The sequence below is a fragment of the Nicotiana sylvestris genome, chromosome 4 (genome assembly GCF_000393655.2).
Source record: "Nicotiana sylvestris chromosome 4, ASM39365v2, whole genome shotgun sequence".
NCBI lineage: Eukaryota > Viridiplantae > Streptophyta > Magnoliopsida > Solanales > Solanaceae > Nicotiana > Nicotiana sylvestris.
This window is the reverse complement of record NC_091060.1, coordinates 6,211,559-6,236,476: the sequence shown is the minus strand read 5'-3', so window position 1 is coordinate 6,236,476 and position 24,918 is coordinate 6,211,559. Positions and strand designations below refer to the sequence as shown.

The window sequence follows — 24,918 nt, the reverse complement described above, 5'->3', positions numbered from 1 at the left end:
GCTGAAATTTGAAGCATGAATACAAAGAAATGAAGAGTTGAAGTTATTTTGGATTCACTTTAGAAATATACTGAACATTAGTTGTATGTATGATAGTTCGCTTTCTCTAATAGAACTATGTAGTTAGCTGTGATGTAACTGAACCTTTATACATATCATTTAGTTGGAAAACTCTATGTGTTGCTTATAATTAAAAGGGACTAATGTTGTAGTAGCCATGTTCTATTAGTTCATTACTGTTTGTCAAGAAGCATGTTAGGTACCCAATAGTTACTTCCTTAAACAAATGGCTTGTTTTTTTTAGTTTGTAGGAATATGGCTTGATTAGACAAGCAGTACATTACATTTCAGCCCACCCCCTTTATAAATGTCAAACATATACCAAATAAGTTAAATAAGCCCAATTGGAATAAGGATGGCCCAGGTCGAGTTTCACGTTATGCACATTGGGCCTGGGCCCGTAATATCTAAACAACTGCTCATATACGCGTTCATGTTTCGGATTTTGCAAATCATATTCGGAACCCGACTATAACTAACTTGTAAGCATGTAAATAAAGTTGGATTGTTCTTCTTCTTTCATTATTAGAGACAAACTGAATAGAAAACATAGCGACTATAGGACGACCTTTTAAATAAAATGAGACGAGCCTCGCCAAATAAAACGTATAGATTGCGGGGCCCTCACAAAATGTATGTGTTGATTCCTTAGAACTCGGGATAGGCCGTTTAGCAAAATTCCACGGCCTTACCCAGAAATGATAATAACGCGTTTGACTCTTTAGGCGCGATTTAATTAATCTTACCTTCTTAAACTCGGGTGTGCATTTCATGCGACCCAAATCCAAATCCCAAAACATTGAATAAAAATATGTTCCGGATCGCGGGTGCATTTCATGTGATGCAATCCAAAGACATGTTTTTTTAAACGATGTTGACCTTCCTTTAAAAATATAATAAAAATGGTAAAGAGTTAAAATTTGCACATGAGCTCATAATTGTATAAAATCAGATAAACAAGCCGAATATGACAGTTGAGCGACCGTGCTAGAACTACGGAACTCGGGAATGCCTAACACCTTCTCCCGGGTTAACAGAATTCCTTATCCGGATTTCTGGTTCGCGAACTGTAATACAGAGTTATTCTTTTCCTCGATTCAGGATTAAATTGGTGACTTGGGACACCCTAAATCTCTCAAGTGGCGACTCTGAAATAAATAAACAAATCTCGTTTCTATTGTCCTTTAATTGAAAAAACTCCTTCACCCCTCGCGGGGGCGGAAAAAGGAGGTGTGACATAAGATTTTTAAAGAAAAGATCATAACAAGCGAATAAACTCTTCACCCACGCGAACAAGTGTGTGGCTCACCAGGAACTGTCAACCCGTATACTCTAATTAACAAAATTCTCGCTAGTGTCAACTGCTGTCTCTATAAAAACAAATAGCGGGGAGTGAGTTGCTAGCTTAGTGAGTAATAACACTTAATCACAACCGTTTTAATTGAGGACAAGTCAGAAAATATGCTAGTATATCAACAAAAAATATCATAAGAGTGCCCTTTCAAAAACGATAAATATGATCAGTATATTCATGTGTTTCCTGTAAGAGAAATCAATTTAATAAATTGGCAATAAACTCGGTAAATATTGTATCATAGCAAATCTTTATGTTTGGGAGGTTTCCAAGAAAGAATCATGTAATTTGTATCATTGTGTGAACCCTTCGTAAAAGGAGTCAAATATAATTGTAGGTTCCTACTCAAGGGAAAAATGTAATTGTATGCTAGTTCTACCTTCCCACTAGCGAGGGCTATAACTATAATTGGTAATCTGTAAATACAAAGTGCATCAGGTCTAATGAACCTGTCGTTAGCTACGGGATCCTTCAAAGTCTCCTCCCATTTATACTCTTTCTTGTAAATAGTAAATACTCGTACAAAAGCATTTCAAAATAATAAAGGGCATATCGTTTCTTATCAAATCTTGTAATTTTATTTCGGTAACAGTAATCATGTCTCAAGTAACAGTAAATATGTCTAGTAATAGTGAGAATAATTCAAATAACTGTAACATCTTAAGTAACGGTAAAACATATCTAGTAACGGTAAAAACATTTAGATTAACTGGCAAACATCTCAAGTAAACTGTTCGGTACCATATCAAGTAAAGGACTTGTCCCACATGCAATTTCAAAGCATCGGTAACACATTTATTTTCAAAATCATATATAAACCGTGCAGGTTATGAAAACACAAATTGTGGTAAGATTACTACTCACAGTACTCGTGCCGAAATATCAAACATGTTACTTGCGAGCACTTCGTGTGACTTTCTTCGTGACCTATACGGTTACAAAATCAATCCAAGAATTAGCTTCTTGAACTACCAATATTATCGATTCCAAATCTTGTCAATTTTAATCCATTTTTCTGTTTTCACTCCTCCAGATATGACCATCTATTCTCTATTAATTAATTGAATAGTACTTAACTGGAAAGGAAACTGATTCTTGCTTTTGTGCATGTCATATTTAGATTGCTAATACAGATACTTTGAATTGCTTGGGAACTCAATACCTTTGCTATATTTTGTCTACTGCTTTGCAGCACTTAGAACCTCTCCATTAGAGTAACATAACTAATATATTCAATACTTATCAATTTAGAATATTAAAAATCTAATCTCATTTGTAGATATTCTCGTATACAATTCAATCAAAACTCACCCTAACAAAGTTACCAATATCACCATTTGGCCACGAATTTGGATATACCCATGTTAGAGGAACAAAAATACCTTAAAACTCGAATTAATATTGGTTGAAAGTGGCTCTTTTGCGGCACCAGATCGCTAGCCACTACAAAAAACTTCTTGTTTTCCTCTTTATAGTTGTGAACTTGCTACCAACAACTTTGTTGTTCCTCAGTTTCTACCCTTTTTGTTTCGTTGGAAAAATAGTTTTATTTTCATTATCTCAGTACTGCACCGAAGCTAAGCTTCCTTCCTCGTTTTTTCAAGGGCTCTAAAGCTTCATTCTATTCCCTGTAGGTCATAACCTGGTGGTTTCGGCCCATTAATTTGTGTCTATCCATTTTTTTTCTTTTCTTTTTGTTTGTTTTTGCCTATATTTTTTGGGTAATGACTGAAATGCCTATATTTTATATGGGGTATTACATTAATAATGATGCATTTAAATGCATAAATTCTCTATTTCTCTGGTTTATTAGCACACGTACTCATTAGCGATAAAGACAACTAAAAATCAAACTTGAGTGTAGAAAAAAGTTTTGGCATGAATGCTTTGAGGGATTAAGGAAGAAAATCAAAATGATTCAAATATATACAAAGGCAAATCTAAGATTTCTAGAATATAGGCACGCCACCGAAAAAATGAGAAAAAGAAGTACTAAGTGGGAATCGATCTATGTTCTTTTGGATAGATAACTTCAACATTCAATTAAGTGCACCGTTTAATATTTTTGGAGTATGAGAGGCCAACAAACAATATTAGATCAATTTTATTAAATACTTCGGATATACATCAAATATCTAGGTTGATGGAAAGACTATGGTTTCACGTGCACCATAAAAACAGCGTAAATCCGCCCCCGAATATAGTTAGGTTATTTTGGCTGCTTTCCCAAAGCCAAAACTGAGCCAAAAGTGATTAGCTTTTGTGGGGGGGGGGGGGAGGAGTCCGGAACCAAAATGTTGTCTTTCAAAAAGTAACATTAATATGTAAAAAAAAAGTTACCATTCTATATATAGCGCAGTATAAAACCACGTTATACTTTAATGGTGTTTTAGTCGTTAAAGTATAGTGCAGTTGCGCATGAATTAACGTAAAAATTGTGTGGGGTAGACACTTTTTAAAGTGATATTTACTTTTTATCCAGCATTTTTAATGATTAGCAATAGTAGCCACTAGTCTATTAAAATTAATATGAAAAGACAGTGTTACCCTTTCTAAGTTTTTATGATCTGCGGGATTTTCCTTACTTTTGGGCTTGCTATCTTCTTCATTGTCATAGCTGTGATTCGCGTAAAATAAATTTGTCCTCCAAATGAGATTCCTCCGAAGAAAACGTTGATACTGTTTTACTTTCTCAAGAAGAAAACGTTGTTACTGTTATATTTGATCTTTAGGACTTTTCTTGTTAGGATAAAGATTGAGGAAAAATAGGTATGTAGCTTAAAAAGGTGAGTGTGAAGAAGAGAGAGTGGGAGCTGCAAGTTGTCTGAAAAAATGGAGGAGGGTCGTCGAAGTAGGGAGGTTATCGGAATTTCAAAAGTTAAGGACACTTGGTCCTGAACTTAGACTAACAAGCTCAAAAGTTAAGGACAATAGGTCCTGAACTTACAGTTACAAATTCAAAAGTTAAGGACAATAGGTTCTGAAGTTCTGAACTTAGACTAACAAGCTCAAAAGTTAAGGACAATAGGTCCTGAACTTAGGCTAAGAAGCCCAAAAGTTAAGGATAATAAGTCCTGAACTTAGACTAACAAGATCAAAAGGTAAGTATACTTGGTCCTGAACTTACAGTTACAAGTTCAAAAGTTAATGACATGTAATCCTGAAGTCCTGAAGTTAAGTTCAAAAGTTAAGGACATGTAGTCTTGAAGTCCTGAACTTAGAGTTCCAAGTCCAAAGTTAAAGACATGTAGTCGTGAAGTCCTAAACTTAGAGTTCCAAGTTCAAAAGTTAAGGGCATGTTCAAAAGTTAAGGACATGTAGTCCTGAACTTAGAGTTCCAAGTTCAAAAGTTAAGGACATGTTCAAAAATTAAGGACATGTAGTCCTAAAGTCCTGAACTTAAGTTCAAAAGTTAAGGACATGAGCAGAAGGGTATTTTCGTCCGGGCAGTTAAAATTTATTAAAGTAGTGGCTAAAAACTAAAGACATTTTAAATAATGGCTTAAAAGTAAATACATATGTTATTAGTGGCTAACCGTGCACTTCCTGAGTTATATATATAATGCATTAAATCACCATGTCATACACAAAACTACTAGGCAGCCCAATGGTTGAAGGGTAGCTATAAAGATAGTTTTGTCCTTGAGGTACAAGGTTCGAATCCCTACACCAACATTTTTGTATTTTCCTATTTATTTTTCATTTTTTGTTTCTTTTCATTATTTGGTTTAAGTGTTTAGATATAAATACTTTAATAAAGAAGCCTTTTATTATTTCTTTAAAAAATTAACCAATACTTTTAATAGTTGTTATTCTCTGTTATAGGTAAAACAAAAATAATTTTTTCCTTTTATTTTCAAATTAGAATTATAAGTTTTATTTTATAGTTAAAATTTCCATAAGAGAAATAATATATATATATATATATATATATATATATATATATATATATATATATATATATATATAGAGAGAGAGAGAGAGAGAGAGAGAGAGAGCTTAATCTGTTGGTTGAATTATTTTATTTTTTGATATCTTTCTTTCTAAATTTAGTTAGCAAATATATATTATTCAATATATAAGAAAAGAATACAATCCAAAAAATAGTGAAGCATGTGGTTAAGTCAAGTGACAAACTAAAAAGATTTGTATTTTTTTTTTTTTGAATAGTCTAAAATATTTTGAATAATTAAATAAATTTTTTATCTTGCCACTTGATTTGACTAATCAAATAGTCTAATTTTATCTTGACCTATAATTAAGGTATTGCTAATATTTAAAGGCCTACTAAATGATAATTACCAATAAGTATGATTAACTCTAGATTCAAAATATAAAATTTATTTTTTAGTTAAGAATTTTTATATATCAATATGATAAAAATCAAGAATATTGCTTGGCATATAATATTACCCCTTATATGATAATATTTAAATTGTAAATACCTAATTATTTCTATAAAAGGAATAATATTATATGAATATTCTATTTCATATATAGATATAGCTACAAATATACATATAAATATAAATTTAAATGTAGATATATAGATTAGATTTGTCTAAGATTTATTTAAATTGAGCATAAGATTTATTAAACTATTTCTATTAATTATGTTTATATTTGTAATTCAAATTTCTATTGTTGTCTTAAAATTAACCAAGTGACTTCTTTTTAGCTTGCCACTTGATTTAACCGCATGCTTCACTATTCTCCTTTTAATATAATATAGTTGTCCAGATATTTTTCTATTTTTCGGATTGTATTCTTTTCTTATCTATTGAATAATATATATTTGCTAACTAAATTTAGAAAGAAAGATATCATAAAATAAAATAATTCAACCAATAGATTATATATATATATATACTATTCTCTTATGGAAATTTTAACTATAAAATTAAAGTTATAATTCTAATTTGAAAATAAAAGGAAAAAAAATAATTTTGTTTTACATATAACAGGAAATAACAACTATTAAAAGTATTTAAAGAAATAATAAAAGGCTTCTTTATTAAAGTATTTATATCTAAACACTTAAACCAAATAATGAAAAGAAACAAAAAATGAAAAAGAAACAGGAAAATACAGAAATGTAGGTGTAGGGATTCGAACCTTGTACCGACAAAACCATCTTTATAGCTATCGTTCAACCATTGGGCCACCAAGTAATTTTGTGTATAATGTGGTGATTTAATATGTTATATATATAACACAGTTAATTCATGCGTTGCACGCATACAACGCAGTTTTAAACCGCGCTATACTTTAACGGCTAAAACACCATTAAAGTATAGCGTGGTTTTATACTGCGCTATGTATAGAATGATAACTTTTTTTTACACTTATTAATGTTACTTTTGTCCAAAAAGACAACATTTTGATTCCGGACTTGGGGGAGGGTTCTCATCCATTTAGGAGAAAATAAATTTGGTATTTCCAATTAGATTTTGTAAATTGTGTTGCTCCATTTGAAAATATTTTATAAAATTAAAGAGAAATTTTCATAAAGCAATATCTTTTAGTAGTAATTAGCCATCTATAGATACCATTTGCTAAATTACGGATTATAGATACCTTTTTTGTGGTTATAAGATGTATTTGATGTATTTAAGCTATTGTATTCATGAATATAGTAGCAAAAATAGGCGTGAATCAGTGAAGTCCAGCTAATCAGTTGTTGTATTCGAGTGTATTCAACTGTATTCATGGAGTGAAACATGGGATTACAGCTGGACAGATTATTGTATTTGACTGTATTCACGGCGTGAAATAGGGGAATACACTATTTTTAAAACAGAAAGTGAATCAATTAACATAATAGACTCCTAATATAACTCAACAAACTCAATTATAACACACAAATTTTGTATTTTCAGTTATAAATAAGATTTTCAACCAAAAATATCCAAAAAACATAGTAATCTTTAGAGAAATTATATAATACATCTGAATACATAAATTATATTAATTAAAAAATATATATGAATACATTCATGACATATAGCGAGACAGTGAATACAATGAAATACATAGAATACAACGGGATACATTAAAATACAATGAAAGAAAAAAAACCTAGTGAATACAATGAAATACATGGAATACAACGAGATATATTGAATCACAATGAAAAAAAGATAACGAATACAATGAAATACATGAAAATACAGCGTGATACATTGAAAATACATTGAAATATATTAACAGAAAATCAAGTTGCTCAGCCCCAAAATCCGTCGTATTTGTTCAAGAACAAACCCTAATTTCCAGCTACTCTTATTGCAGCAGATGCAACAATAACGTCAGAAGCAACAACAACAACAACAAGAAGCCATGGCTCGTTTCCCTTCTAACAACAATAGGAAGCCATGACCGCCGTCAACAGAAATTGTGCGTTTGTGTCACGACCCAAACTGAAGGTCCATGACTAGCACCCGACCACACTTGCCGAGCACCAACGTACATTTCATCTAACCTTCAGTATTATCTTTTAAGGCTGACGAGATCAATATAAATGGTAGACCTAGATCATGGACAACCAGCAATAAAATATGATGGCATGAATATACATAGCAGGGGATGACCAGACAATCAAGAAACTACATATAAGGTATGAGCTACCACGCTACTATGAAAGACTATACAACAAAAACTAGCCGACAAGGCATACCAAACTATACATGAGCCGACACCTGTCTATGAGCCTCTAAAAGAACATAAGTGTTGCAACATAGCCGGAACAGGGCCCCGACATACCCATAATGTCTATAACAAAAATTGCATACCAAGACCAAGGCAAGTCCGGAGAAGGGATCTCGCCAATCACCGCTGAACTGGACAGTCTACTGTGGTGGGGGAGCTGCACCTGTCTGTCTATCAGGACCTGCAGCACGACATGCAGCGTCCACAAATAAAAGGACGTCAGTACGAATAAAGTACTGAGTATGTAAGGCAAGGAACCATAAATACGATCAGTAATGTAAGCAAGGATAAAGAATATACCACCTGTAACATCTTAGTACCTCTGAGGGCTACTTACATGAAATGCATGATACATATGTATAAATACATAAACCTTTAAAGCATTCGCCTCTGTGGGCATCATCATCATCATATCGTACCCGGCCATAATAGGCTCGGTAGAATCGTACCCGGCCACGTGGAGCTCGGTAAAACCCAACTGATCAGTGGTTGCACAATAGGTGCCGTACCCGGCCAACTATAGCGTGGCTCGGTAGAGTAAAATAGATACATATATATAATGCATGCTCGACTCATGGAATCACATTCTAAACCTTTCGGAGTGACGTAAGGTCGGTATCCTCTGTACACGTTATTAGGACTAACTCTTCACTATGAACCTTATAAGAATCAGGAAGTACCAACAACATTGATAACATAAGACTAAGAGAAGCAACATTAACATCAATCGTTCCATAAGAGGGAAAACAATGTAAGTACTGCTAGCTTCTAAGAGTAGAGTATCTTGGAAGATCGTTCATTACATTATGTGCAATCGGAGTCGTGCAAAAGAAGGAAAGGGATAGCCTCACATACCTTGTATATACTTCCCCAATCTCAAGCTATGCAATTGTCAAAACTCCTTAGTCTACAATAAGAGAAACGATACTATCGTTATCATTTAAGCGTCATAACTATTATGTATCGACCACAACCTATTTTACGATGAAACGGACAGCACCTCCCCTATATATATGACCTCACACTATTCAAAACAGTCACCAAACAGCCCAAACAACATCAATAATAAACATATTGAGCCTCCCAAAATAGTCCACACACAGCCTAATCACTCCATACATACGACGACCACCGTAGTCGTGTCAAACAACCTGGAAATGTTACGAATAACTATCAGCCCATAACCCTACATATATATGGTGTTTCTACACACCCTTCCTCCTCCAAAACTCCACAAGATAGTAGTAAAATACGCAGCCCAACAACAACGCAAAACAGTCCACAAAACAATAACACTACTACCAAACCTTTCGATATATATCTCACAAGTTCTAGCTTCAATGGCTTAGCCGCAACTTGGATAATCTTAAATACATATAGAGTAAGAGGTTCCTTACCTTTATACAGAAAGAACAACTCCAATTTGACCTTAAATTTCCATGAAATATCCCTCCAATGCTGCCACAACAACAAAAGAGCGAAACTAGCGATCAATTAGTGTTTTTCGGCACTAGAATCACTTTAGAAGGCTTGAAATCACCTAGGATTGATATTAAGAACATGAGGGAGTATTTACAGAACATAAACCCTTTAAAACAACCTCCCACACGGGCTGGAACGACACAAAAATGAGCAACAACAAGAAGAACAAGAGACTTACTAGCGCCACGGAATTCCCGACACTTGATTTGTGTTGTTTGCCCTTTGTTTGGGTCTTGAATCTTGAGAGAACCTTGAGAGGATGTTCCTAGGGTTCTAAGGTCTGAAAATAGTGAAAAGAAATGACTTAAAACGGGTTGTAGTCATCCTATATAGGTCCAAATATCTTAAACCGACTTAGTGGGCCCCATAGAGAGGTGCTTGGCGCAGTCTCGCGAAAACGCGAATATCTCTCTACTCCGAGATCGTATCGATGAACGGTTTAATGCGTTGGAAACTAGACTCATAGATCTTTAATTTGGTGGGTAGATCACCCCGTAATTCCTTGTAAATTATGAGAAAAGATTAGAAACATTTGACCTAATGTTTAAGTAAAATTATGAACCTAAGTTGCGACAACTTTTGTCGACTTTTGTTTCATAACTCGTTTGACTTCAAGACTTATGATATGGATATTATATGATTAAAATACCTTAATAAATGACCTCTTGAGTGTATTAAGCACCGCTAGATTACCTGAAAATACGAGTTACAACATCCTTGATTCGTTTAACTTCTAATACTGGTTAATCACCCTTATACACTCTTGTATCACTTAAGACCAATAGGATTGACTTCTTATCATCTCAAAGATAATTCCTTCTTGGATTTATGTTAACTAATATATGGCATGAACTAACACATGTGGATATGGGTTGTAACACCCTCCCCCCTTAGGAACATTCGTCCTCGAATGTAAGGGTTTATGGGGAGTTTAAATCATCGTGGATTCCAATGGAAATTTCCGATCAATTTTCCCCTATAAAATGGTCACTAGCAAAACTTGCAAGTAATTAAGCCCAACATATGGTTTCACAAGTCTACACAAAGCATTATGCGTATTTACATTATCTACATATCACCATTTTGTATTAAGGAGGAGTATTCTCAAATTATTGCTTACCTCATAGAGCCGTTTCTTCTTCCAATGTATCCTGTCTTCCACCAGCATCCTTGTTATCTTCATTCTGGAATAAGTAAGGGTATTTTGACTTCATCTCCTTTTCTGCTTCCCATGTCATTTCTTCCATATTTTTGTTCCTCCACAATACTTTGACGGAAGCTACATCTTTTGTTCTCAGCTTGCGGACTTGCCGATCTAATATCGCCACTGGCACTTCTTCATATGATAGGTCCTCTGTAACTTGTACATCTTTGATAGGGACGACTCGAGAAGGGTCTCCAATACATTTTCTCAACATAGATACATGGAATACCGGGTGGACAAATTCCAATTCGGATGGCAATTCTAACTCATAAGCAACCTGTCCAATCCGTCGAAGAATTTTATACGGCCCGATATACCTTGGACTCAGCTTACCTTTCTTCCCAAAACGCATAATACCCTTCATTGGTGAGATCCTCAGGAAAACCCAATCACCAACCTCAAACTCTAGATCACGACGTCGGACATCAGAATAAGATTTTTGCCTGCTTTGTGCCGTCCTCAATCGCTCCTGTATCACTTTCACCTTCTCAATAGCTTGGTGAATCAAATCTGGCCCATATAATTCTGTTTCACCGACTTCGAACCATCCAACTGGTGATCTACATCTCCTCCCGTATAGTGCCTCGTATGGGGCCATTTTAATACTGGAATGGTAGCTATTGTTATAGGCGAATTCTATGAGTGGAAGATGATCATCCCAATTCCCCTTAAAATCTAGAACACATGCTCGTAGCATATCTTCCAGTGTCTGAATGGTACGTTCAGCCTGTCCGTCAGTCTGCGGATGAAATGCAGTGCTGAGATTTACCTGTGTGCCTAAACCCTTCTGGAAAGACCTCCAAAAGTTAGCCGTAAATTGAGCTCCTCGGTCTGATATAATAGATATGGGCACACCATGAAGCCTAACAATCTCCTTGATATACAACTTTGCATAATCTTCAGCCGCGTAAGTTGTCTTCACTGGCAGAAAATGGGCACATTTTGTAAGTCGATCAATTATCACCCAGATGGAGTCAAACTTATGATAAGAGCGAGGTAATCCAATAATGAAGTCCATATTAATCACCTCCCACTTCCAGGTCGGAATCTCTATATTTTGAAGCAATCCACCGGGTTTCTGATGTTCTATCTTTACTTGTTGACAATTGGGACACTGGGCTACAAATTCAGCAATAGACTTCTTCATATTATCCCACCAATACTGCTCCTTGACATCATGATACATCTTTGTCGAGCCGGGATGGATGGAATATCGGGATTGATGAATCTCATTCATAATCTTCTCTCGCAACCCTGCCACATTAGGCACACACAATCGGCTCTGGTATCTCAGTGCCCCATCTTTTCCGATCCTAAAAGCCATACTTTTACACTGTTGAATGCTTTCTCTTAATCGTACTAAGATAGGATCTTCATATTGTCGTGCTTTTACCTCGGCTACCAAAGATGATTCTGATGTATTCTGTACAGTAACACCTCCGTCATCAGAGTCTAACAATCTGATTCTCATATTGGCTAGCTGATGAATCTCTTTAATCAACCCCCATCTACCTGCCTCAATATGTACTAAGCTTCCCATTGATTTACGGCTGAGAGCGTCTGCCACAACATTGGCTTTACCGGGATGATACAATATCTCGACGTCGTAGTCTTTCAATAATTCAAGCCACCTACGCTGCCTCAAATTCAACTCTTTCTGCTTGAAGATGTATTGTAAACTCTTGTGATCTGTGTAGATGTCAACATGGACGCCGTATAAGTAGTGCCGCCATATCTTCAAAGCATATATTACTGCAGCCAATTCCAAATCATGGGTTGGATAATTCTTTTCATGCTTCTTCAATTGTCTTGATGCATAAGCAATCACATTCCCACGCTGCATCAATACGCACCCCAAACCTATACCTGAGGCATCACAATATACCACATAATCTTCTGTTCCTTCAGGAAGAGTGAGCACTGGTGCAGATGTCAATCGATTCTTCAGCTCCTGAAAACTACGTTCACAAGTGTCAGACCACTGGAATTTGGTAGCTTTTTGTGTTAACTTAGTCAATGGTGATGATATAGAGGAAAATCCTTCTACAAACCGCCTATAATATCCTGCTAGTCCTAGGAAGCTGCGGACTTCTGATGGTGTTGTAGGTCTCGGCCAATTCTTTACTGCATCGATCTTCTGAGTGTCGACACTAATACCCTCATCAGATATCACATGGCCAAGGAATGCTACTGAGTTCAGCCAGAATTCACATTTGGAGAGCTTAGCATATAACTTACGATCCTGAAGCGTCTGTAATACTATCCGCAAGTGGCCCGCATGTTCCACCTCCGAACGAGAATACACTAGAATGTCATCAATGAATACAATCACGAACACATCAAGATAGGGCCTGAATATAGTATTCATGAGATCCATAAAAGCTGCTGGGGCATTTGTTAGCCCGAACGACATCACCAAGAACTCAAAGTGCCCATATCTTGTCCGGAAGGCCGTCTTTGGAATATCCTTCTCCCTAACCCTCACTTGATGATACCCTGAACGTAAATCAATCTTAGAGAAATACTTGGCACCCTGGAGTTGGTCAAACAGGTCATCAATTCTTGGAAGTGGATACTTGTTCTTTATAGTAGACTTATTCAACTGTCGATAGTCGATACACATCCGTAACGACCCGTCTTTCTTCCGCACGAATAGGACTGGTGCACCCCAAGGTGAAGTGCTAGGCCTAATAAAGCCCTTATCCAGCAAGTCCTTCAACTGCACCTTCAACTCTCGCAACTCTGCCGGGGCCATTCTGTATGGAGGAATAGAGATCGGTTGAGTGTCAGGCAACACATCAATGCTAAACTCAATCTCCCTTTCAGGAGGAAGGCCTGGGAGTTCATCTGGGAAAACATCTGGGAATTCGTTGACCACAGGGATTGATTGTAAAGTAGGCGGTTTCGCCTCCGCATCCCTAACACGAACGAGATGATAAATGTAACCTTTTGAGATCATTTTCCTTGCCTTAAGATAGGAAATAAACCTACCTTTCGGTGTAGCAATGTTCCCTTTCCATTCAATGACGGGTTCACCCGGAAATTGGAACCTAACCATCTTCGTACGACAGTCAACATTTGCATAGCATGAGGCCAACCAGTCCATTCCCATTATCACATCAAAATCAACCATTTCTAACTCAAATAAATTTGCCGAGGTTTGACGACTACAAATCATCACAGTGCAACCTCTATATACCCTTCTAGCAATCACAGAATCTCCTATCGGAGTAGATACCGCGAGGGGTTTACTTATCAATTCAGGTTCAATGCCAAACTTATTAGCCACAAAGGGTGTAACATATGATAATGTAGATCCCGGATCAATCAGCGCATATACATCATAAGAAAACACAGATATAATACCTGTAACAACATCTGGAGACGACTCGAGATCCTGTCGACCTACTAGAGCATAGGTTCGATTTTGAGCACCACTCGAACTCGGCACTGCACCTCTACCCCTACCACGACCTGTCGACTGCTGAAAACCCCGTGCTGGAGGTCGAACTGATGAGGAAGAACCAGACACAGATCCAGTCGGCTGAGCCATACCATCACCTCCTCTATTAGGACAATCCCGCATCATATGGCCAGGCTGCCCGCACGAATAGCATGCATCAGAACCTCGACGACACAGTCCAAAGTGGGCCTTGCCGCACTGATCACAATGTGGTGTTGGGGGTCTCATCTGACTAGTATCCCTGGTGATGTTGCGAGCCAGATGCCCGCGAACTCTGACCTGGACCAGAATAGGATCGATCATATCGAGGCCTCTGAAACTGTGGAGGAGCACTAGCTACAGGTGGCGCCGAACTCCTCGAAAACTGTGGCCTGATGCGGCCTCTGAAGTCATCAGAATACCCTGCAAATCTCGCCCTCTTATGCTGGCCTCTATCCTGCTCCCTAACTGCCCTCTGCTGGCGCTTACGATCCTCTAGGGTCTGGGCATAAGCTTGAATACGGGAAATATCCATGCCCTCCACCAAGGAGGCTGTCGTACACTCATTTATCAGATGTGGTCCCAACCCATTCACGAACATATGCACCCTATCACTCATCTCGGCCACCATATGGGGAGCATACCTTGCCAAAGAATCAAACTGCATACTGTACTCTCGCACACTCATATTACCTTGTCTAAGGTTCAAGAACTTATCAGCTCTAGCTCGTCGTATCTCAACTGGCAAGTAGTGACGAAGAAAGGCCTCAGAAAATTCCTTCCACACAGCTGGAGGAGGGTTCGGACCCCTGGATCTCTCCCAACTATCATACCAGAGAACCGCTAAATCCCGTAACCGATAAGAAGCCAACTCTACTGCCTCTGTATCACTAACATGCATAACCCGAAGTGTACGATGAACCTGGTCAATAAAAGTCTGTGGGTCCTCCTTGGGGTCTGATCCGGTAAACACTGGAGGGTCTAAATTAATAAAATCACGAACTCTTGTACTAACTGGTTTCTCAGCAGCACCTGTATTCTGCCTCTGAGCCTGAGCAGCTACCAAGCTAGTCAATAACTGCAAAGCACTCCGCATATCCTGGTCTGGAGTGTCAGACGGAGGAACTGGAGGCGCTGGGTGCCTTCTAATATCCTCTGGAGGAGATGGAGTAGATGAGGTATGAGAGGGCATCTCACTTTGAGCCTCACTTTGTCCTGCTCTGACTTGGGGCACCTGACTGGTACCCTCTCCCGCTGCTGTATCAAGCCGTCTACTAATTGTTTGCTTCCTAGTCGAAGGCATCACTGAAAAAAGGTGAATATTAGAGACGAACACTTACGACTCAACTCTACGCACGATCTAGATTCAGGAAGAAGGTAACAACCCTAGATGTCATAGTAGCCTCCTGATTATAAATGTGGCGCGCTATACATCCATAATCAAGACTCTACTAGACACGGCTCATAGACAACCCCTAGGACAGACTTGCTCTGATACCAAGTTTGTCACGACCCAAACTGAAGGGGCCATGACTAGCACCCGACCACACTTGCCGAGCACCAACGTACATTTCATCTAACCTTCAGTATTATCTTTTAAGGCTGACGAGATCAATATAAATGGTAGACCTAGATCATGGACAACCAGCAATAAAATATGATGGCATGAATATACATAGCAGGGGATGACCAGACAATCAAGAAACTACATATAAGGTATGAGCTACCACGCTACTATGAAAGACTATACAACAAAAACTAGCCGACAAGGCATACCAAACTATACATGAGCCGACACCTGTCTATGAGCCTCTAAAAGAACATAAGTGTTGCAACATAGCCGGAACAGGGCCCCGACATACCCATAATGTCTATAACAAAAATTGCATACCAAGACCAAGGCAAGTCCGGAGAAGGGATCTCGCCAATCACCGCTGAACTGGACAGTCTACTGTGGTGGGGGAGCTGCACCTGTCTGTCTATCAGGACCTGCAGCACGACATGCAGCGTCCACAAATAAAAGGACGTCAGTACGAATAAAGTACTGAGTATGTAAGGCAAGGAACCATAAATACGATCAGTAATGTAAGCAAGGATAAAGAATATACCACCTGTAACATCTTAGTACCTCTGAGGGCTACTTACATGAAATGCATGATACATATGTATAAATACATAAACCTTTAAAGCATTCGCCTCTGTGGGCATCATCATCATCATATCGTACCCGGCCATAATAGGCTCGGTAGAATCGTACCCGGCCACGTGGAGCTCGGTAAAACCCAACTGATCAGTGGTTGCACAATAGGTGCCGTACCCGGCCAACTATAGCGTGGCTCGGTAGAGTAAAATAGATACATATATATAATGCATGCTCGACTCATGGAATCACATTCTAAACCTTTCGGAGTGACGTAAGGTCGGTATCCTCTGTACACGTTATTAGGACTAACTCTTCACTATGAACCTTATAAGAATCAGGAAGTACCAACAACATTGATAACATAAGACTAAGAGAAGCAACATTAACATCAATCGTTCCATAAGAGGGAAAACAATGTAAGTACTGCTAGCTTCTAAGAGTAGAGTATCTTGGAAGATCGTTCATTACATTATGTGCAATCGGAGTCGTGCAAAAGAAGGAAAGGGATAGCCTCACATACCTTGTATATACTTCCCCAATCTCAAGCTATGCAATTGTCAAAACTCCTTAGTCTACAATAAGAGAAACGATACTATCGTTATCATTTAAGCGTCATAACTATTATGTATCGACCACAACCTATTTTACGATGAAACGGACAGCACCTCCCCTATATATATGACCTCACACTATTCAAAACAGTCACCAAACAGCCCAAACAACATCAATAATAAACATATTGAGCCTCCCAAAATAGTCCACACACAGCCTAATCACTCCATACATACGACGACCACCGTAGTCGTGTCAAACAACCTGGAAATGTTACGAATAACTATCAGCCCATAACCCTACATATATATGGTGTTTCTACACACCCTTCCTCCTCCAAAACTCCACAAGATAGTAGTAAAATACGCAGCCCAACAACAACGCAAAACAGTCCACAAAACAATAACACTACTACCAAACCTTTCGATATATATCTCACAAGTTCTAGCTTCAATGGCTTAGCCGCAACTTGGATAATCTTAAATACATATAGAGTAAGAGGTTCCTTACCTTTATACAGAAAGAACAACTCCAATTTGACCTTAAATTTCCATGAAATATCCCTCCAATGCTGCCACAACAACAAAAGAGCGAAACTAGCGATCAATTAGTGTTTTTCGGCACTAGAATCACTTTAGAAGGCTTGAAATCACCTAGGATTGATATTAAGAACATGAGGGAGTATTTACAGAACATAAACCCTTTAAAACAACCTCCCACACGGGCTGGAACGACACAAAAATGAGCAACAACAAGAAGAACAAGAGACTTACTAGCGCCACGGAATTCCCGACACTTGATTTGTGTTGTTTGCCCTTTGTTTGGGTCTTGAATCTTGAGAGAACCTTGAGAGGATGTTCCTAGGGTTCTAAGGTCTGAAAATAGTGAAAATAAATGACTTAAAACGGGTTGTAGTCATCCTATATAGGTCCAAATATCTTAAACCGACTTAGTGGGCCCCATAGAGAGGTGCTTGGCGCAGTCTCGCGAAAACGCGAATATCTCTCTACTCCGAGATCGTATCGATGAACGGTTTAATGCGTTGGAAACTAGACTCATAGATCTTTAATTTTGGTGGGTAGATCACCCCGTAATTCCTTGTAAATTATGAGAAAAGATTAGAAACATTTGACCTAATGTTTAAGTAAAATTATGAACCTAAGTTGCGACAACTTTTGTCGACTTTTGTTTCATAACTCGTTTGACTTCAAGACTTATGATACGGATATTATATGATTAAAATACCTTAATAAATGACCTCTTGAGTGTATTAAGCACCGCTAGATTACCTGAAAATACGAGTTACAACATCCTTGATTCGTTTAACTTCTAATACTGGTTAATCACCCTTATACACTCTTGTATCACTTAAGACCAATAGGATTGACTTCTTATCATCTCAAAGATAATTCCTTCTTGGATTTATGTTAACTAATATATGGCATGAACTAACACATGTGGATATGGGTTGTAACAGTTTGTTAAAGGAAGAGCCGTAGAAAAACGATTTGAAGGATGGGCACACAAAAGTTACGCCAGAAAATTCTTGGAACTTGAAAAATCTTTGAGTAAAATGGTCTATGCCCTCCATGTGATATAAGCGTCTCTAATTTGATTCACAAAATATCCTCAAAAGACCGGCACACAAAGTTGAAGGCCGTGGTCGGAGAATCTGGATGCCAGCGGCCTGTGCTGCTAGAATCTTCCAATTAACATGGGTACTAGACCATAAATACGTCGGTGAGACTAATTTATCAACGCCGAGCATGAGATATGAAGCTGGTATCCGAAGTAGGCTGATTCGTTAAAACAAGACAAATTTTATGGAGAAAGATTGGAGTTGAGAGAGAGAGTGTGTGGAGAAAAATATGAAAGAATGAGAGAGAAAAATAATACAAGCGTATTTTATGGCTTAAGAGTAGGAGGTGACCATACATAGATATTTGGCTATAAAAATCAAAAGGTAGCTACGAAATATAATTTTTTAAAAGGGTATTTATTTAAAATAAATAAGGTATCAACTTTTGCTATAGGAGTTAAAAATTCCAATATTAAATGGGCAAATGAGGTTGATTTGGACCTCATCTCCAGTTGGGCCTGAAGTCACTTCTAGATCCATCAACGTGGACTATCCACATTTGCAGAGGGGAAAGTGCACAAACAACCATTTATAGGGTTGCTATTTAGGAATCAGCCAGTACTTGTTTTTTTCAGGACAATTCAGGATATTTGTGTCGAGAAAAATTGAACTGGATATATAAAAATCAGGATACATTGACTAATTCCTAAATAGCATTCCGTTAGAATGACTGTCCTTTCTACATTTGCAGAGGACATCAAAGAACCATCTTTTGGTATTCTTACAACGCTGAAATCTAAAACAATCTAATTTAATAAATTCATTTAGTTCAGTTTAGTTTTAGTTGATTTATTCTGTAAAATTTAATAAAATAAAAATTCATAAATGGTAATGTGTTGCTTGCCACCTGGCTATGAAACTTTAGACATTATAAAGATAACATGACATGAAACCTTTGACATTTACTAAACAAACACAAAGAGTATGCAGCTTTCATTTTGGTCCCAACAACTTCATTTTGTGGCTATACTTGTAAAGAACCAATTTGCTAAAGAATTTAGGAATATTTTCTCATTATGAATAGGAGGGTATCCAACTTGAAACAATTCCAAGATTATAGGAATTATATATACTTTGGAATAATAGACTTGTCTTACAAGCAGAGTAACATGAGTCTATATTTTGATTCCCTTGGCTAAAGAATGTCCTATATCTTTGTTTAAATTATTTTAGCCTAGAGAAAATTAAAATAAAAGGTTTTGAAATGATAATGCTTCTTCCATTTGGAAATAGTTTCTTGAAATTATTCCAACCGTAGTCATTAATTAACAGTAGTGTATTATAATCCCAATAATTTTGAGATGGAATATAGACATGAAGGAAAGAAAAGAATTAGATGCTAACATTGTATATTAAAAAAAAGTTACCCGGTGCACTAAGTTCCCGTTATGTGCAGGGTCCGAGGAAGGACCGGAACACAAAGGTCTATTGTACGCCGTCTTACCCTGCATTTCTGTAAGAGGCTGTTTCCACGGATTGGATGCTAACATTGTATGAAAAATTCAAAATAAGTATGATGTATCAAAACTAAAATTAAAAAAAGAACAGCCGTGGAAAAATGTAAAGATAAATTATGCTAATATAGAAATTGTAATGCAAAGTATTTCTTATTGGATAATTTCAAGTAAGAAAAAAATAACTCCAAAGAGCGTGAGGCATTTTTCTAGTTTTTATTATAATGTATTACTAAGAAATATTCACCACTTTCCCTTTTAATAAAGCCCTACGAAACGTAAATCCAAATTACTCGAACCAATAATTACTGGATGGCAAATAATGGATATAAAAAAATGTTGGCCTCATAAATGGAGGAGACCTACTTTTTCAGAAGTTGTAACATGAAATATTATTACCAGTATTTTTTAATTTAAAGATATTCTCCGGTCGCACATCTTTTAAGAAAATACTAACTTCTAAAGAAAAAAAGATATATTGATTAAATTATTCTTAATTAAAATTTGCATATTGTTACCTTGATACATTAGGATATGTAAATAAGAGCAAATTTTTTAAAAATAAAATTAATTCCTTCTTGATTATGTAAAAAACACTTATTTTACATAATAAAAAAGCCAAAAGGTCACTTATTGTGGACCGGAGGGAGTATATTACTTATATGGCAATTGAAAGTCTAGAAAAAGGACACTACGATGCACCAAGCATCTCGTGCTCACAAAGGGTTCAAGGAAGGGCCGCACCTCAAGGGTGTGATATATACAACCTACTCTACTGCAAGCATTAGTAGCTACTTTCACAGCTCGAACACCTCACTTATAGGAATCCAGAAAAAAATGAAAAAAGGTAAATGTATTTATCCTATGACAATGTGACCACTTGCACACTTTTAGCATTCATTTATTAATGCAAAGTAAAACAAGAGAAGAGTTAGGATTTACCACAAAAGAGCTTTCTTTTCCTCTCTTAAAAAACTTCACGAGATATCCCTGAAAAAACCACTGCTTTAAAATTCATCTAATCTGCTTTTTAATTTCTAGACCAAAAAAAAGTTATGGCAATGAGTTACACAAATAACAACTCTTTTTCTTTCTACAAACATTGCATTTTCATGAGTCTTCTTTTTCTTCCCTTTTCTCCATTTTTTTTCTACATGAAACTTCAACTATCTTGTCTTCATCAATCCTATTGTTTCTTGTAACCTTTTATAAGTTTGCAAATATGGCCATTTTCACTTGGCCTTTTGCAATCCATGCATTTCTTGAAATCCATGCACATATTCAGAAGATCAAAAACACCCTTTAAAAGTGTCTACATCTTACACTTTTCAACACCATTTTAAGCTGAAAAAAGATTTAAAAAAAGAATGGCTAGTTCTTGTTTCAATCCGTTTAGGCTACGACGATCGAAAAGCAAACCATTATCAGTACCATCATCATCAAGAACACAGTGGAATTCAGCAGATATGACAACAATGGAAAAGAAGAGATTTGATAGTGTAGAGTCATGGTCAATGATATTAGAATCTGATAATGTTGAAACTTGGGAAACATCAAAGGAAGATCAAAAAGAAGAATGGACAGCTGATTTATCTCAGCTTTTTATTGGTAATAAATTTGCCTCAGGTGCACATAGTAGGATTTATAGAGGAATTTACAAGCAAAGAGCAGTTGCTGTGAAAATGGTGAGGATTCCAACTCACAAGGAGGAGACTAGAGCTAAACTTGAACAACAATTCAAGTCTGAAGTTGCTCTGCTTTCTCGCCTCTATCATCCCAACATAGTCCAGGTCAAAATCTCCCTTCATTAAAAAATGATAAATGATGCTCTATTTGAGGGAGCCTTGGCGTAACTGGTAAAGTTGTTGCCATGTGACCAGGTGGTCACGGGTTCAAGCCGTGGAAACAGCCTCTTGCAGAAATACAGAGTAAGACTGCGTACAATAGACCCTTGTGGTCCGGTCTTTCCCCGGACCTCGCACATAGCGGGAGCTTAGTGCACCGGACTGCCCCTTTTTTGATGCTCTATTTGGAGTTTAAGAAAGAAAGAAAGAAGTTTGAAACTTGTAATTTGAAACATGTCATAGCTTGTATGTGGCCGTAAAATTTTTTGAAACTTATGATCTTAGAAAGCTGTGATAATATTGTTTTGAACTAGTTCATATAGTTGAAAAAATAGTTTTGAGGCGGTCCGCATGTATTATCTCATTTATGTGGTTATAAAAACTTCTCATCAAGGATAAAATGGAAAATCTAGATTTAAATTGTTTCCGGATATAGAAATATTTCATTCTTTTTTTTAACAAAGTAATAAGAAAATAAAAAAAGGCAGTCCGGTGCACTAAGCTCCCGCTATGCACAGGGTCCGGGGAAGGGCCGAATCACAAGGGTCTATTATACGCAGTCTTACCCTGCATTCGTGCAAGAGGCTGTTTTCACGGTTTGAACCCGTGACCTTCTGGTCACATGGCAACAACTTTACTAGTTATGTCAAGACTCCCCTTCAAAGTAATAAGGAAATAATGTCGCATAAAATGAAACCATGAGAATAATATTTACTTCTGTTCCTCTAGTTAAAAGCATAATTCAGAACATATAAATTCACAGGTAAAGGATTTTTAGGTGATTACATAAGAAAGAATCTGAGTTGAGACATTGTTTTTGTAATTTAAAGTTTCTTTGTAGCACCGGTACATTCACATCTAGTATATTTTTGGTTTCTTAGTGTTAAGAAGCATGATTTTCCTTTTATATTTTGAAGAACTAATCCAAATAGCCGCCCACTTAAATTAAAAATAGCCGACGGATGTATAATATATGTATAACTGGATATAATCAATGTATAATCAATTTGCTGCAGTTTCAACAAATTAATACATATCCTATGAGTCAAGTTTTCTTACAAAAACATTTCTTGTTTATCTACAGTTCATCGCGGCTTGTAAAAAACCTCCTGTATACTGTATCATTACAGAATACATGTCACAAGGAACTCTGAGGATGTACCTAAACAAGAAAGAACCATATTCACTTTCAACAGAAACTGTTCTAAGGTTAGCACTTGATATATCAAGAGGAATGGAGTATCTTCATTCACAAGGGGTTATCCATAGAGACCTGAAATCGAGTAATTTACTTCTAAATGATGCGATGCGCGTTAAGGTGGCTGATTTTGGCACGTCGTGTCTTGAAACACAGTGCAGAGAGGCTAAAGGTAATATGGGAACGTATCGATGGATGGCACCGGAGATGATCAAAGAGAAACCTTATACTCGGAAAGTTGATGTTTACAGTTTTGGGATTGTGCTGTGGGAACTTACTACAGCATTGTTGCCATTTCAAGGAATGACACCAGTTCAGGCTGCTTTTGCTGTTGCTGAAAAGGTTTGCCTAATTTAACACTCATTTTTTTGGTAGTACTGAATAATCAAATTTGCAGTTTTCTTATTGTGTTCAAGCAATATACATGTCACAGTTCAACACTTATTGTCTATTCTGAGCTTAGGCTCATAGGGATTTGTCTTTTGGGCTATGCCACTTTGAACCCGCATGCTATGCAAACTTGTGTCATGCCTTATAAAGCTCTTCATTTTACTATCTCATTACGATGTGGGATTTGCCTAAGGTGACATGTGCACCCCTTCTTCAGAAGATTGCCAGCCTAGAAGCCTGTCAGTCTTATCGACCTGCCCTCCGCCATGGGCATCACAATACAGTTAGACCTGAAAAGGCATGATAGTGTAACAATTACCTAAAAAGGCAGGGCACTAAGCTCCCGCTATGCGCGGGGTCCGAGGAAGGGCCAGACGACAAGGTCTATTGTATGCCATTTTACCCTGCATTTCTGCACGAGGCTGTTTCCACGGCTCGAACCCGAGGCCTCTGGTCACATGACATCAACTTTACCAATTACGCCAAGGCTCCCTTTCAGCGTCACAATTACCTATTTCTCAAAAATATTTAGCATCGGTTCCAACTAGTTTGAGATTAAGCTATAGTTGATTGATTGATTGATTGACTGATTAACGTTCGTTATTTTACAGAACGAACGACCACCCTTGCCAGCGAGTTGTCAACCCGCACTAGCACATCTGATAAAGCGCTGCTGGGCAGCTAACCCTTCAAAAAGGCCAGATTTCACACACATTGTATCTGCTCTAGAAAAATATGATGAATGTGTCAAAGAAGGACTTCCATTGACACTTCATTCAGGGCTAGTTAGTCGAAACGCCATTATTGAACGCTTGAAAGGCTGTGTATCCATGAGATCTTCATCTATACCTGTACATGTCTGAATCTTGATATCAATAATAAATCATAGTCATTAACATTCTATAATTCAACAGGTAATTGGTAAATTGCTAGTTGTATATATTCAGTGTGTTCTTGTTTATGATCTGGATGTAACATGTGTTGAACAAATTCTAACATTATTGTGAATGGACTTCAAAAGTGGCATATCAAGTACCTTTATCAATGATCTGATCATATAGTGGAGTAAATAATTTTTACATTGGTTAAAGCAGATGTTACTACTTTATTTTTCAGGTTATCATATCAGGTTTGCTACGAGATGTACTTGTCGACAACTTAATCTGTTGGTGTAAAAAAAACTATACACGATGAATACATGGAACTTAAAATCTTTAATCATTAATTCCTAAGGGTTATAGTGATTGAATTGACTCCTTTCGTAGATGCTACAAATAGACTATGCTTAGGCATATTGTATAACCATAAGCGGATTCAGGATTTGAAAGTGGCGGAGTCATATGAGCTGATTGCTCAATCACTGCTCCCATCGACTTTTGATCTTAATGGTCCAGAATTTCTATGAAGTTAACGGGTCCGGTGACCCTTCTCCTCTAAACATAGGTCCGCCT

General features: G+C 37.1%; 1 protein-coding gene across 1 annotated transcript; it reads left to right on the top strand.

The window, feature by feature from the left end:
- The first annotated feature begins 21,137 nt into the window (after positions 1–21,137).
- LOC104219236 (serine/threonine/tyrosine-protein kinase HT1-like) lies at positions 21,138–24,365 on the top strand. Its single transcript, XM_009769882.2, has 3 exons — positions 21,138–21,825; positions 22,964–23,419; positions 24,079–24,365. Exons 1-3 carry the CDS (start codon positions 21,403–21,405, stop codon positions 24,328–24,330), a joined length of 1,131 nt encoding a protein of 376 aa, XP_009768184.1. The 5' UTR covers positions 21,138–21,402; the 3' UTR covers positions 24,331–24,365.
- Positions 24,366–24,918: the final 553 nt, after the last annotated feature.